The sequence below is a fragment of the Coregonus clupeaformis genome, unplaced genomic scaffold (assembly GCF_020615455.1).
Source record: "Coregonus clupeaformis isolate EN_2021a unplaced genomic scaffold, ASM2061545v1 scaf0330, whole genome shotgun sequence".
NCBI classification, from domain to species: Eukaryota; Metazoa; Chordata; class Actinopteri; order Salmoniformes; family Salmonidae; genus Coregonus; species Coregonus clupeaformis.
This window is the reverse complement of record NW_025533785.1, coordinates 1-16,526: the sequence shown is the minus strand read 5'-3', so window position 1 is coordinate 16,526 and position 16,526 is coordinate 1. Positions and strand designations below refer to the sequence as shown.

General features: G+C 44.4%; 1 protein-coding gene across 1 annotated transcript; it reads right to left on the bottom strand.

Moving 5' to 3' along the window:
- Window positions 1-9,768: 9,768 nt before the first annotated feature.
- LOC123484487 (zinc finger protein 385B-like) lies at window positions 9,769-13,127 on the bottom strand (the record flags this gene model as incomplete). Its single annotated transcript, XM_045214878.1, has 2 exons — window positions 9,769-9,981; window positions 13,020-13,127. Coding segments are annotated over 2 exons (321 nt in total), but the record flags the coding sequence as incomplete, so codon positions are not given.
- Between the last annotated feature and the right edge of the window lie 3,399 nt (window positions 13,128-16,526).

Genomic DNA, 16,526 nt, shown 5'->3' with positions numbered 1-16,526 from the left:
AATCACCTTTCCAGTCAGTCTGTTGTGTGCATTGGACATTCATATTGCACTGTACAGCCTAACCTATGGATTATGCACCAATGAAATGGGGTATCAGCCTGCTCAGTGACACTCACTGAACACAACTGTGTAGGGTTTACACAAATATTAGCGTCTTAGCTCTTATTGCAGGAGCTTTTTTCATGGGTGCACAATCTATATACAATAAAATTTATATAACAACATTCCAACCTTGTTTAGCATTATCTAGTCCAAATATGTCTTGATTCCACTATTTGTAACCATTTGCATCACTTTCAATTAGTGATTTTTATTTTGAAGGCTAATCGCAAATTCCACTATTGTGGCTAATCCTTATTGTGGCTAGCTTCACATAGGTGACCGCCACTACCCCCTAGACACTTGAGGAGATGTGAGAGGATTGGACAGGTGTTTATTCCACCTAGCCTATCAGAAGGCAAGGTAGAGCTATTAGCATATCCTCTCAGATCTTCAAGTGTCTAGGGTGGAGGAGGGCTAGGGGTTGTTTCTGAGCACCGATGAACATTGGCAGTAGGCTCTATGATGTTAAGCACCCTTCCCTCACTACTGAACAGAATGGGCTTCCCTGCAGAGAGGATGCCAGGGCCAACTCAATAAGACTAACAGAGAGCTTCCTATAGATCAGGACGAAGTGAGCAGCCAGCCCAGATTAACTGTCTGTAGTGATGCTCTTCTCAATGTTTATGTCCATATGCAAACTACTGTATTTATTTCCCCAATTTTTTATAACAGAGGTCCATTCTCCCTTTCCTACCTGAACAGTATCATATTCTGGTATGTTCAGTCATGTCAGTGTGATATTAGCTCTGAGAGAAACGGAGAGATTCCATGGTGTCATGTTTTCATAAGAGAAGGCTAGAGTCAAACTGTTGCTCCCAGTCTCCCAAGGATTAACAGACTAATGGTTGTGCATACAAAGCACTCCAGGCAGATTGAAAACAAAGTGTTTGTGTCCCAAATGGCACCCTATTCTCTACATGTGCACTACTTTTCACCAGGGTCTATAGGGCTCTGGTCAGTACACTACATAGGGAAAATGATGCCATTTGAAGTCCTTTTCATAGAAGGGAGAAATTGTGTTTCAGGGCATAGCATTAATATTCAGTAGCCTACATACTGTACATGTTTCTAGGATTTTCTATTGGATTATTTGCAAGGTAATTTTCAAGTAGGGCCAACCATAAAATTATATAATGAGAACTGCCCATTGTTATTGCTATTTAGTATTTACTATTCATTCTCACTCTACAGTAGCACAAGCCAGCTAACCATGCCTATGAGATCAAATTAGCCAGTTAAGTACTGACATTTAAAAATATGAAAGGAGAGGACTATGTTTTCTAAATCTGGCATTAACTGCAATCAAAGGAGATGTGTGACACTTGTTCCACTTGTGTTCCTCTTTCAGTGCTCTTGACTGTAATGACTTGCTTTCAACATTATGCATGGTGCCTGGGTGTTAAGTGGGATCACCCGCATCAAGGGCGAGCAAAAAGAGTGGATAAGCTGACATAAGGCCTTCATAATACTATGACAACCACGGTTTAACCCCGGCATTCACTTCAAAGGAAAGGGGGGAAAAGACTTAAGGACTTGAGTCTTTCACACTGCTAAAATACTTTCCCAAGATTTTCTTAAAGCTTTTCTATGGTTAGGTTGTGTTCTTTGACATATGTGGTAAGATTTGCCTGTCATAACAGCAGCATTAAAGGCTCAAAACTATAATGCAGTACTAAATTATCAACATGGCCAATGTAGATAATGTGTAAATTGTTGAAATTCCGCTGATATGGCTGAAAACGTAACTGGTGATTTCAGCCACTGCATATTTTTGTTCTTGTATGCTTTTCTCATGCAGTGTAGCCTGTGCTAAGTGATTTTAAGCTAGATGTGAATTTTTCCAGTATCAGCGAAGTGATGCTGAGCTTCTTACACAGCACTCTGCAGGAGGATCAAAAGACACACATGTTCTTTACATAACCTGCTTGCATAACGAAATCCTGCTGCGGCATGAGTCACACTAATACTTGTGGATAAACCCATATGACATACAGTATGACGTTTCTACACTCACATACAGTGGGGAAAAAAAGTATTTAGTCAGCCACCAATTGTGCAAGTTCTCCCACTTAAAAAGATGAGAGAGGCCTGTAATTTTCATCATAGGTACACGTCAACTATGACAGACAAAATGAGAAATAAAATTCCAGAAAATCACATAGTAGGATTTTTAATGAATTTATTTGCAAATTATGGTGGAAAATAAGTATTTGGTCAATAACAAAAGTTTCTCAATACTTTGTTATATACCCTTTGTTGGCAATGACACAGGTCAAACGTTTTCTGTAAGTCTTCACAAGGTTTTCACACACTGTTGCTGGTATTTTGGCCCATTCCTCCATGCAGATCTCCTCTAGAGCAGTGATGTTTTGGGGCTGTCGCTGGGCAACACGGACTTTCAACTCCCCTCCAAAGATTTTCTATGGGGGTTGAGATCTGGAGACTGGCTAGGCCACTCCAGGACCTTGAAATGCTTCTTACGAAGCCACTCCTTCGGTGCCCGGGCGGTGTGTTTGGGAACATTGTCATGCTGAAAGACCCAGCCACGTTTCATCTTCAATGCCCTTGCTGATGGAAGGAGGTTTTCACTCAAAATCTCACGATACATGGCCCCATTCATTCTTTCCTTTACACGGATCAGTCGTCCTGGTCCCTTTGCAGAAAAACAGCCCCAAAGCATGATGTTTCCACCCCCATGCTTCACAGTAGGTATGGTGCAACTCAGCATTCTTTGTCCTCCAAACACGACAAGTTGAGTTTTTACCAAAAAGTTATATTTTGGTTTCATCTGACCATATGACATTCTCCCAATCCACTTCTGGATCATCCAAATGCACTCTAGCAAACTTCAGACGGGCCTGGACATGTACTGGCTTAAGCAAGGGGACACGTCTGGCACTGCAGGATTTGAGTCCCTGGCGGCGTAGTGTGTTACTGATGGTAGGCTTTGTTACTTTGGTCCCAGCTCTCTGCTGGTCATTCACTAGGTCCCCCCGTGTGGTTCTGGGATTTTTGCTCACCGTTCTTGTGATCATTTTGACCCCATGGGGTGAGAACTTGCGTGGAGCCCCAGATCGAGGGAGATTATCAGTGGTCTTGTATGTCTTCCATTTCCTAATAATTGCTCCCACAGTTGATTTCTTCAAACCAAGCTGCTTACCTATTGCAGATTCAGTCTTCCCAGCCTGGTGCAGGTCTACAATTTTGTTTCTGGTGTCCTTTGACAGCTCTTTGGTCTTGGCCATAGTGGAGTTTGGAGTGTGACTGTTTGAGGTTGTGGACAGGTGTCTTTTATACTGATAACAAGTTCAAACAGGTGCCATTAATACAGGTAATGAGTGGAGGACAGAGGAGCCTCTTAAAGAAGAAGTTACAGGTCTGTGAGAGCCAGAAATCTTGCTTGTTTGTAGGTGACCAAATACTTATTTTCCACCATCATTTGCAAATAAATTCATAAAAAATCCTACAATGTGATTTTCTGGATTTTTTTCCCTCAATTTGTCTGTCATAGTTGACGTGTACCTATGATGAAAATTACAGGCCTCTCTCATCTTTTTAAGTGGGAGAACTTGCACAATTGGTGGCTGACTAAATACTTTTTTTCCCCACTGTAGGGCCAATATTGAAAAAACCCTGTTTGCACCCGGTGCAAACCTGTATATTCAAAACGGAATTAAACATTGAGGACGGAGCTAAAAAGTTAAATAACGGTTAGGAGAAAGAATAAAACAAAAGTAAATTGTAAATGACACAGTTTCACGTTTTGGCATTGTTTTTGGTGTTTTATCCCTTGCTGAAAAAACGGTTGCAATTTTGCACCTGATGCAAACACTTAGTAAATCTTAGTAAATCTCGCCTTGACATTTTTGTCAAGCAAATAGGAGAAAAGAGGAAAAATAAGACCAATCATCCAATTTCGTGTACCATTGCACCTGACAAGAGGATAACAATGACAGTTTAATTGATAATCTCCTCCCATTCACAATAGCCTACATTTCCAAAATACAGTTTTATTTATTTCTAAATACACTCACATTCAGGGACGATCATACTGTATTCAGGATTAAAATATTGTTAATGTGCAGTAAAAAACAACAACTTTGAGGCGGTTGTGAAACAAATATATTATTTTATTGAAATACTTTCAATGTATATTTTTCTCTCATACATACATCTTATACACTTAACAAGTCCCCACATCCTCAGAAATAACATATGTTGTGTCGTCTGAGTAGTGTGAATGACTTAAGATTCTAGAAATACCCATGTATAAACTAAAAGCAATTTGTGAGGAGGACTTGGTAAATTCTGGTTAACACACCATATTAAAAACCCATAGATAGTCACAGTGCCTTCAGAAAGTATTCACACCCCTTTACTTTTTCCACATTTTGTTGTGTTACGGCCATAATTCAAAATGGATTACATTTAGATTTTTTTGTCACTGGCCTACACACAATACCCCATAATGTCAAAGTGGAATTATGTTTTTAGAGCTTTTTACAAAAAAAATTAACATGAAAAGCTGAAATGGGTTGAGTCAATAAGTATTCAATCCCTTTGTTATGGCAAGACTAAATAAGTTCAGGAGTACACATTTGCATAACAAGTCACATAATAAGTTGCATGGACTCACTCTGTGAGCAATAATAGTGTTTAACATGATTTTTGAAAGACTACCTCATCTCTGTACCCCACACATACAATTATCTGTAGCATCCCTCAGTCAAGAATTGAATTTCAAACACAGATTTGACAGAACCACAAAGAACAGGGAGGTTTTCCAATGCCTCACAAAGAAGGGCACCTATTGGTAGATGGGTAAAAAACAAAACAAGCAGACATTGAATATCCCTTTGAGCATGGTGAAGTTATTAATTACACTTTGGATGGTGTATCAATACACCCAGTCACTTCAAAGATACAGACGTCCTTCCTAACTCAGTTGCCGGAGAGGAAGGAAACCGCTCAAGGATTTCATCATGAGGCCAATGGTCACTTTAAAACAGTGGCTGTGATAGGAGAAAACGGATGATGGATCAACAACATTGTAGTTACTCAACAATACTAACCTAATTGACAGAGCGAAAAGAAGGAAGCCTGTACAGAATAAAAATATTCCAAAACATGCATCATACTTACAATAAGGCACAAAAGTAAACTGCAAAACATTTGGCTAAGAAATTAACTGTATGTACTGAATACAAAGTGTTACGTTTGGGGCAAATCCAACACAACGCATCACTGAGTACCACTCTTCAAAGTTTCAAGCAAAGTGGTGGCTGCATCATGTTATGGGTATGCTTGTCATCGGCAAGTACTAGGGAGTTTTTTAGGATACAAATAAATGGAGTAGAGCTAAGCACATGCAAAATCCTAGAGGAAAACCTGGTTCAGTCTGCTTTCCAACAGACACTGAGAACAAATTCACCTTTCAGCAGGACAATAACCTAAAACACAAGGCCAAATATTCACTGGAGTTGCTTACCAAGACGACATTGAATGTTCCTGAGAGGCCTAGTTACAGTTTTGACTTAAAAATGGCTGTCTAGCAATGATCAACAACCAACTTTACAATCCAGGTGTGCAAAGCTCTTAGAGACATACCCAGAAAGACTCACAGCTGTGATCTCTGCCAAAGGTGATTCTAACATGTATTGACTCAGGGGGTTGAATACTTATCTAATCAAGATATATTAGTGTTTTATTTTTCATGAATTGTTTTTACAAATGTTCAATATCTTTTTCCACTTTCACATTACATTTTGTGTAGATCGTTGCCAAAAATGACAATTAAATCAATTTTAAGCCCACTTTCTAACACAACAAAATGTGGAAATAGTCAAGGGGTGTGAATACTTTCTGAAGGCATACCTTCAAAGAATTCCTATGGATTAAAATCTAGCCACCTTCTACTGTAATTAACTCTGTTTGACGGTGTCCATATTAGGACAGCCTAAGTCCTGCTGAGATTGAAACAAGTCCTGCTGAGACTGAGGGTGTTGTAATATTAACACCATACAGGTTAAATCTTGCTGTTGTTGTCGCGGTTAAAACCATACACAATATCGCTTAAAATGTGGAGACAATAGTTAATCAACTTCTTGCATAGGAAAGGACATCACTGTATCATCCAAAGATGGCAGTTTTTCCATTTTGATCCTTAGCTCACAATACCGTACTTAAAGGAGCACAGCTATAACATTCATATCCAGTTTCTTGATAAAAAAAAAAGTTTAAAGCAGAATTTCCCAAACTCTCCAAACCACAATGTGTGCATAAACTCTATTTCTAGTACTCTCTGTTACAATACTACCTAACATAGTATTGTATATACTGTACATGTATCTTAAACTCTGTACATTATTATATTAAGGGGTCACAATACAGTGCCCTGACAAAAACATCAACCCATGACGTCCCTGCCAGACAACAGGCAGGTCAACATTAATGTGCAATTCTCCCTTTTGTCTTAGGAAAAAACAAACAGTTGTCTAACTTATAATAACTCTGAAATCGAAGGACAGAAGGAAAACATCCCAGAATTTGCAGGAATGTTTATTGAAAGAGTTAATCGCAGCTGGTGTCAGTTGTTCAGCATACAAGAGTTAGAAAAAAGTTGAGACGCCAGACTTGAGGTCAGTCACGACACTGTATCCCCATAGCTATCTCCATCATACAAACACTGGAGACAAGCTAGCCCCCCATCATCGGTCTAAAACAACACAGCACTTCCTCTGCTGTCCAGCATTTCCACAAATTCACACCGACCATGTGTAAGGTGAGATTGAAAGAAGTCCTGACACTGAGGCTGTCCTAATACGGACAACGTACACGTGACTTGGGTTGCCCTTACATTGTGCCGAGAGACCGCGGTTATTCAAGTCAATCAGGGTGCAGGCCGTTCGACGCTCCCCTCGGTTAAGGTTCAGCAGGTTTGGGAGAAACATTTTGTCGGGTCAAGCTCCGTAATCCCGACTGCCCCAGTGTGAACGTTGCCATGGTAACACCTCCCATACACATTTCAGAGCTCTCTGAGGAACAGTCTGACACTAACTACTTGTGACTCTGAGGCTGTCATAATATGGACACCGTACACACAGAGCTGGACCTCCCTCTGTGCTCAGGTGGTCAAAGGTCAGCGAGCAGGCCTTCCTAATTGACCTGGCCCAGGTATCCTGGATGGATATAGATCTCATTCCGTCAGTAGAGGATGCCTGGTTGTTCTTTAAAAGTAATTTAAAAGTAATTTCCTCTCAATCTTAAATAGACATGCCCCATTCAAAAAATACAGAACTAAGAACAGATACAGCCCCTGGTTCTCCTCAGACTTGACTGCCCTTGACCAGCACAAAAACATCCTGTGGCGTACTGCATTAGCATCAAATAGCCCCCGTGATATGCAACTTTTCAGGGAAGTTAGGAACCAATATACACAAGCAGTTAGGAAAGCAAAGGCTAACTTTTTCAAACAGAAATTTGCATCCTGTAGCACTAACTCCAAAAAGTTTTGGGACACTGTAAAGTCCATGGAAAATAAGAGCACTTCCTCCCAGCTGCCCACTGCACTGAGGCTAGGAAACACTATCACCACCGATAAATCTACAATAATCGAGAATTTCAACAAGCATTTTGCTACGGCTGGCCATGCTTTCCACCTGGCTACCACTACCCCGGCCACCAGCTCTGCACCCTCCGCTGCAACTTGCCCATGCCCCCCGCTTCTCCTTCACACAAATCCAGACAGCTGATGTTCTAAAAGAGCTGCAAAATCTGGACCCCTACAAATCATCTGGACTAGACAATCTGGACCCTTTCTTTCTAAAACTAGCCGCGAAATTGTCGCAACCCCTATTACTAGCCTGTTCAACCTCTCTTTCGTAACGTCTGAGATCCCCAGAGATTGAAAGCTGCCGCGGTCATCCCCCTCTTCAAAGGGGGTGACACTCTAGATCCAAACTGTTACAGACCCATATCCATCCTGCCCTGCCTTTCAAAAGTTTTTGAAAGCCAAGTCAACAAACAGATCACCAACCATTTCGAATCCCACCGTACCTTCTCTGCTATGCAATCCGGTTTCCGAGCTGGTCATGGGTGCACTTCAGCCACGCTCAAGGTCCTAAATGATATTATAACCGCGATCGATAATAGACAGTACTGTGCAGCCGTTTTCATTGACCTGGCCAAGGCTTTCGACTCTGTCAACCACCGCATTCTTATTGGCAGACTAAATAGCCTTGGTTTCTCAAATGACTGCCTCGCCTGGTTCACCAACTACTTCTCAGATAGAGTTCAATGTGTCAAATCGGAGGGCCTGTTGTCTGGACCTATGGCAGTCTCTATGGGGGTGCCACAGGGTTCAATTCTTGGGCCAACTCTTTTCTCTGTGTATATCAATGACGTCGCTCTTGCTGCTGGTGACTCTCAGATCCACCTCTACGCAGACGACACCATTTTGTATACATCTGGCCCTTCATTGGACACTGTGTTAACAAACCTCCAAACGAGCTTCAATTCCATACAACACTCCTTCAGTAGCCTCCAACTGCTCTTAAACACTAGTAAAACAAAATGCATGCTCTTCAACCGAACGCTGCTTGCACCCGCCCACCCGACTAGAATCACTACTCTAGACGGGTCTGACCTAGAGTACGTGGACAACTACAAATATCTAGGTGTCTGGTTAGACTGTAAACTCTCCTTCCAGACTCACATTAAGAATCTCCAATCCAAAGTTAAATCTAGAATCGGTTTCCTATTTCGCAACAAAGCCTCCTTCACTCATGCTGCCAAACATGCCCTTGTAAAACTGACTATCCTACCGATCCTTGACTTCGGCGATGTCATTTACAAAATAGCCTCCAACACTCTACTCAGCAAATTGGATGTTGTCTATCACAGTGCCATCCGTTTTGTCTCCAAAGCCCCATATAATACCCACCACTGTGACCTGTACGCTCTTGTTGGCTGGTCCTCACTACATATTCGTCGCCAAACCCACTGGCTCCAGGCCATCTATAAATCACTGCTAGGCAAATCCCCGCCTTATCTTAGCTCATTGGTCACCATAGCAACACCCACCCGTAGTCTGCGCTCCAGCGGGTATATCTCACTGGTCATCCCCAAAGCCAACACCTCCTTTGGCCGCAATTCCTTCCAGTTCTCTGCTGCCAATGACTGGAACAAACTGCAAAAATCTCTGAAGCTGGAGACGCTTATCTCCCTCACTAACTTTAGGCATCAGTTGTCAGAGCACCTTACCGATCACTGCACCTGTACACAGCCCATCTGAAATTAGCCCGCCCAACTACCTCATCCCTATATTGTTATTTATTTTGCTCATCTGTACCCCAGTATCTCTATTTGCACATCATCTCTTGCACATCATTCCAGTGTTAATACTAAATTGTAATTATTTTGCACTATAGCCTATTTTATTGCCTTACCTCCATAACTTGCTAAATTTGCACACTGTATATTAATTGTATTTCTGTTGTATTTTTTTGATTTTTGTTTTGTTTTACCCCATATGTAACTCTGTGTTGTTGTTTTTATCGCACTGCTATGCTTTATCTTGGCCAGGTCGCAGTTGTAAATGAGAACTTGTTCTCAACTGGTTTACCTGGTTAAATAAAGGTGAAATAAAAAAAAAAAAAAAAAAAAAGGTCAATAGGGGGCGAAGAGGATGGACCCTCCCGTTGGCCGAATAGGGCCAGGAGCCGCTCGCAGGAAAGAGGTCGGGAGGGCGGCTGTCTGGAAGATGGAGGTGTTGGGCCGCGGGTTGAGGGAGATGGACGGTATTGTGGTGGGGATGAACGGGCTGGAGAGGAAAGCCTGAGACAGGGGCTTCACCAGGTCATTCTGGAATGCCACTTTAGCCTGAGGGGAAGAGAACAACTCCATGAGACACAACAATTCACATGGGGTAGTGTGTTAATGCTATCATATTCTATAATTGACTGATTAGTCAACAAATAAATCAGTAAACTAATCCATCAGACAGACTACTCTACCCTCTCTGCTCAAACAGACTACCCATAGGAAACGTGTAATATCAATTAAAAGAGAAACTTTGAAATGAGTGAGAGACATGGCGAGTAGATAAGGCCAATGCATGGAGAGACAGCATGAACAAATGAACAGCCACTGGGTGAGATAATACAGTTAATACTGTGCATTGTATGTCAACTGAATTAATATAGATATTATTGTCACGTTCGTTGATGAACGGGTCAGACCAAGGCGCAGCGTGATATGCATACATGTTTATTTGACTATTAAACACAACGACAAAATAAGAAACGAAACGTGAAGTCCAAGGTACACAAACAACATACCTAACACGGAACAAGATCCCACAACCCACTAGTGCCAATAGGCTGCCTAAGTATGGTCCCCAATCAGAGACAACAAGTGACAGCTGCCTCTGATTGGGAACCACACCTGCCAACATAGATCTACACAAACTAGACCCTATACAACATAGACAATCACAACATAGAAAATCACACCCTGACTCAACAAATAAGAGTCCCCAGAGTCAGGGCGTGACAGTACCCCCCCCAAAGGTGCGGACTCAGACCGCACAACCTTTACTTAACAGGGTAGGGGCTGGGTGGGCATTCCGCCTCGGAGGCGGATCCGGCTCCGGGCGTGACCACCACCTATTCTCCGCCTCCCTGTTGCGCCCCTGGTCTGGTCTGGACCTCGGCACGCTGCTTCCCCTCTCCTTCCTCCCACTATACTCCAAGCCCTGTCTGGACCCTGGTGTGGGAGACCCCGAACCTGGAGAGGGGCTGACGTCTGGGTCTGGACTGGAGCCGCTGACCGGAGCTGGACCAGGCACCGGTGGAGCGGACTACTCAGGCTCCGGACTGGAGCCGCTGACCAGAGCTGGACTGGGCACCGGTGGAGTGGACTGCTCTGGCTCCGGAGTGGAGCTGCTGACCGGATCTGGACTGGACCCAAGTGGAGCGGTTACTCTGGCTCCGGAGTGGAGCCGCTGACCGGAGCTGGATCCGGCACCGGTGGAGCGGACTGCTCTGGCTCCGGAGTGGAGCCGCTGACCGGAGCTGGACTCGACCCCGGTGGAGTGGACTGCTCTGGCTCCGGAGTGGAGCAGCTGACCAGAGCTGGATCAGGCCCCGGTGGAGCGGACTGCTCTGGCTCCGGACTGGAGCAGCTTACCGGAGCTGGATCAGGCACTGGTGGAGCGGACTGCTCTGGCTCCGGACTGAAGCTGCTGACTGGTGCCGGACCAGGCACCGGTGGAACGGGCACGGGCCGTGCCGGACTGGACACACTCACCACTGGTCTGGTGCGAGGAGCAGGCACGGGCCGAACCGGACTAGGACCATGCACCACTGGCTTGGTGCGAGGGGCAGGAACAGGCCGGGCCGGGCTGGCGACGCGCACCACTGGCTTGATGCGAGGGGCAGGAACAGGCCGGGCCGGGCTGGCGACGCGCACCACTGGCTTGGTGCAAGGGGCAGGAACAGGCCGGGCCGGGCCGGGCTGGCGACGCGCATCACTGGCTTGGTGCGAGGGACAGGAACAGGCCGGGCCGGGCTGGCGACGCGCACCACTGGCTTGGTGCGAGGACGAGGAGCAGGAACGGGACGAACCGGACTGCGAAGGCGGACTGGAGGTCTGGAGCGGAGAGCTGGCACAACCTGTCCTGGCTGGCTACCCACTTTCGCACTACACGTGCGGGGCGCTGGCACAGGACGCACTGGGCTGTGCACGCGTACTGGCGATACAGTACGTAGCTCCGCATAACACGGAGCCTGCCTAGTCACACGCCTCCTCGCGTGAGTATGGGGAGTTGGCTCTGCTCTAACACTAGGCTCCGCCAACCACCCTTTTAGCCCCCCAAAATGTTTTTCTTGGGGCTGTCTCTCGGGCTTCTTCTTCGGCCGGCGCCTTCTGCGTTGCCGCTGCTCCTCTCTATACCGTGCCTCCACTGTCTCCTCCCAAGGACGGCGATCCATCCCGGCCTGAATCTCCTCCCATGTCCAGGAACCCTTTCCTTCCAGGATCTCCTCCCATGTCCAGGCTGTCTGCTCCTGGACACGCTGTTGGTCCTCGTTGGTGGGATCTTCTGTCACGTTCGTTGATGAACGGGTCAGACCAAGGCGCAGCGTGATATGCATACATGTTTATTTGACTATTAAACACAACGACAAAATAAGAAACGAAACGTGAAGTCCAAGGTACACAAACAACATACCTAACACGGAACAAGATCCCACAACCCACTAGTGCCAATAGGCTGCCTAAGTATGGTCCCCAATCAGAGACAACAAGTGACAGCTGCCTCTGATTGGGAACCACACCTGCCAACATAGATCTACACAAACTAGACCCTATACAACATAGACAATCACAACATAGAAAATCACACCCTGACTCAACAAATAAGAGTCCCCAGAGTCAGGGCGTGACAATTATCTCAGGACATTATCTCAGGATACTGGATATTATTTCAGTGAGTTGCTATTCTTGTTTTGTCTGGAAACATAGTGTATATACACTGAGTGTACAAAACATTAGGAACACCTGCTCTTTCCATGACAGACTGACCAGGTGAATCGAGGTGATGCCATGATCCCTTATTGATGTCACTTGTTAAATCCACTTCAATCAGTGTGTATCAAGATTGGTCCCCACTCAAAGGACATCCAGCCAACTTGACACAACTGTGGGAAGCATTGGAGTCAAGATGGGCCAGCATCCCTATGGAACGCTCGACACCCTTGTAGAGTCCATGCCCTGACGAATTGAGGTTGTTCTGAGGGCAAAAGGGTGTGCAACTCAATATTAAGAAGGTCTTTCTAATGTTTTGTACACTCAGTGTAGATTGGACTGACTATCTCCACCAAAGCTGAGGAAAATGACTGATGATAATACTGCCTTACTGCTAGGGTGGTGGTGGCGGTGCTGTGTTGCTGCTTGCTGTAAGGACTGTATTTGGGCTTCAAGGGTTTCCCGGCCACTCGGTCTTTGTGCCTCCTACTGGAAATGTGCTGAAACAAGTACAAAAAAGGGTTAACATTAGTCCTGTAGGCGCATGAAATATTATCTTTCAAAGTCGTTCATACTTAAAGATTGAGTTGGGTCACAAACTCAATATGGCCGTCATAAGCGAATCACTAAACTGGCACTGATTTCATTAGCTAATCAGTTTGATCCAATTGTAACCTTTCATTGTAGGACATATTTATTTATTTTAATTTTTATATATTTTTTTTAGTCATTTAGCAGACGCTCTTATCCAGAGCGACTTACAGTTAGTGAGTGCATACATATTTATTTATTTATCATACTGGCCCCCCGTGGGAATCGAACCCACAACCCTGGCGTTGCAAACGCCATGCTCTACCAACTGAGCTACATCCCTGCTGGCCATTCCCTCCCCTACCCTGGACCAATTGTGCGCCGCCCCATGGGTCTCCCAGTCACGGCCAGCTATGACAGAGCCTGGATTCGAACCAGGATCTCTAGTGGCACAGCTAGCACTGCCTTAGACCACTGCGCCACAACACAAATTTCCAAACGTTTAGACTTTTTTTTACCAGGCAGAACTAGAATGAGGCAGCCCATAAACTGTGTATGTGTGTGTCTCCACGGTGACAGAACAACATTTACATTTTACATTATTTAGCAGACGCTCTTATCCAGAGCGACTTACAGTTAGTGCATACATTATTCAATTTTTTTTTCATACTGGCCCCCCGTGGGAATCGAACCCACAACACTGGCGTTGCAAACGCCATGCTCTACCAACTGAGCTACCTCCCTGCCGGCCATATATCAGGGATGGGGAGCTCTGGTCTTACAGGGTCGCAGTATGTGCAGGCTTTTGTTCCAGTCCAGTACTAACACACGACTGATTGAAATAATTAATTTTATCAGGTTTTTTAACAGTTGGAACAAAAGCCTGCACATACTGCGGCCATCCAGAAAATGACAACCCATGCCTTAACCCTCCTGTTATGTTGTGGGTCAATTTGACCCGTTTCCACTTTTGCGTTGTCTAAAATACTAGTTAACCACTCTTTTTCGCCATGAAATTACATGACTTTTCCTCATTTAGGGTCATGAACCTAACTGCAAAATGTGGACACACTGATGTGTTGTGGAATGTCTGTGTACATTTTGTATACAAACATGATGTTGTGGGTCATTTTGACCCGGAGGCTTTCATGTGTATATATATTTGCACAGGTGCAAAACAAAAAAGTGTCTTTGATGTATTTTGTTTTGACTGGTCCTGGTTGCACTTTTAGAATTGTGTTTGGGTTAAAAGGGGCTTTCCCAAGCTTCTCCTCAGTGTGAGAGCAGCAGGTCCCTGACACAGACACTCAAAAATGAGCTCCAAAAGATTTTCAATCAATGAAGTCTTATCACAAATTCTGGACTGTGACAGTGAAAAAGAAGAAGAGGTTTCAGAGACAGAGGATATTTCAGAGATAGAGGACAATGCTGTTGATGATCCAGATTTTGTCTTCATTGAAGAGGATTCAGAGGAGGAGTCTGCCGTACCATCCCCTACATCAGATGAGAGACAGAGCATGCAACAAGCATCATCAAGAGAAGAGAAGACATGGAAGTCTAAAGATGGTCATATTGAATGGTCACCGTCACCACAACGAGGTCAAGGTAGACTCTCAGCTTCCAATGTAATAAAAATGGTTCCAGGACCTACACGATTTGCTGTCACTCGAGTCCATGACATACAATCAGCTTTTGAGCTCTTTTTACCCCAAGCAATAGAGAAGATTGTTCTGGACATGACCAACTTGGAGGGGAGCCGTGTGTTTCAAGAGAACTGGAAGCCACTGGATCGGATTGACTTGCATGCATACATTGGATTGCTCATATTAGCTGGAGTCTACCGGTCAAACGGAGAAGCAACGGCCAGCCTGTGGAATGAAGAGAATGGAAGGCCAATATTTCGGGCAACAATGTCTCTACAAGAATTCCACATAATTTCTCGGGTGATTCGCTTTGATAACCGTGATACCAGACCGGGTCGACGTGAAAGAGACAAACTAGCTGCAATCAGAGATGTATGGGATAAATGGGTGGAAATTCTACCGTTACTGTACAATCCCAGTCCTCATGTTACAGTTGATGAACGCCTTGTTCCATTCAGAGGACGTTGTCCCTTCAGACAGTATATGCCAAACAAGCCTGCAAAATATGGCATCAAAATATGGGCAGCATGTGATGCCACATCAAGCTATGCATGGAATATGCAAGTTTACACTGGGAAGCCACCCGGCGGAGTACCTGAGAAAAACCAGGGGATGCGGGTGGTGCTGGACATGAGTGAAGGGCTGCAAGGTCATAACATCACGTGTGACAACTTCTTCACATCCTACCGCCTTGGTGTTGAACTACAGAAGAGAAAGCTGACCATGGTTGGAACAATCAGAAAAAAACAAACCTGAACTTCCCAGTGAGCTTCTGAAAATGCAGGGCAGAACTGTGCATTCCTCTAAATTTGCTTTCTCTGAAAATGCAACTGTTGTTTCATACTGCCCAAAGAAGAACAAGAATGTTCTTGTAATGAGCACAATGCACAAAGATGCATCGCTGAGTGCAAGAGAGGACATCAAGCCACAAATAATACTGGACTACAATTCCACCAAAGGAGGAGTTGACAATTTGGATAAAGTCACAGCAACATATAGTTGTCAGCGCATGACTGCCCGGCTGGCCTTTGGTGATTTTCTACAACATTGTGGATGTGTCTGCTTACAATGCCTATGTCCTGTGGACTGAAATCAACCAGCAATGGAATGGTGGCAAATTGTACCGACGCCGGCTTTTCCTAGAGGAGCTCGGCAAAGCTCTCATCACTCCCAAGATCCAGAGGAGAGTCCGGCCTCCTCGGTCGACAGCAGCTGCATCTGCCGTCCAGAAAATTCAAGCTGGACCATCAACACATGCCTCCAATCAACCAGAAATGGATCCAGTGGATACAGGCAGTGGCAAGAAACGGAAAAGATGCCAGCTCTGCCCCCTCGACAAGACAGTAAAACAAGCACCACTTGTGTAGAATGCAATAAATACATCTGCAGAAAGCACACACACACATTGTGTTCAACATGTAGAGAGAAAGACTGAAGGGATAATATGGACCAATAGGGGGAAAAACCTACTTGGGGAAACTGAAAAAATCTTGTTTGTGAGAAAGGAAATATGTTTAACAAATAGTTCTTAAATATTGTTTAAAAAAAATAAAAAGTATTGTATTTCTTCTTTCTGAAATGTCTGATAAGACAAAATAAAGTTGTTTCTGTTTTTACTTAATTCTTTGACTGTCTTGAGTGTGTTTAAACTGTGCGGGTCAATTTGACCCGTAACATAATGGATGTCATTTTTTTCCAGCAAAGCACAAGGGTTAAGTTGTAGGT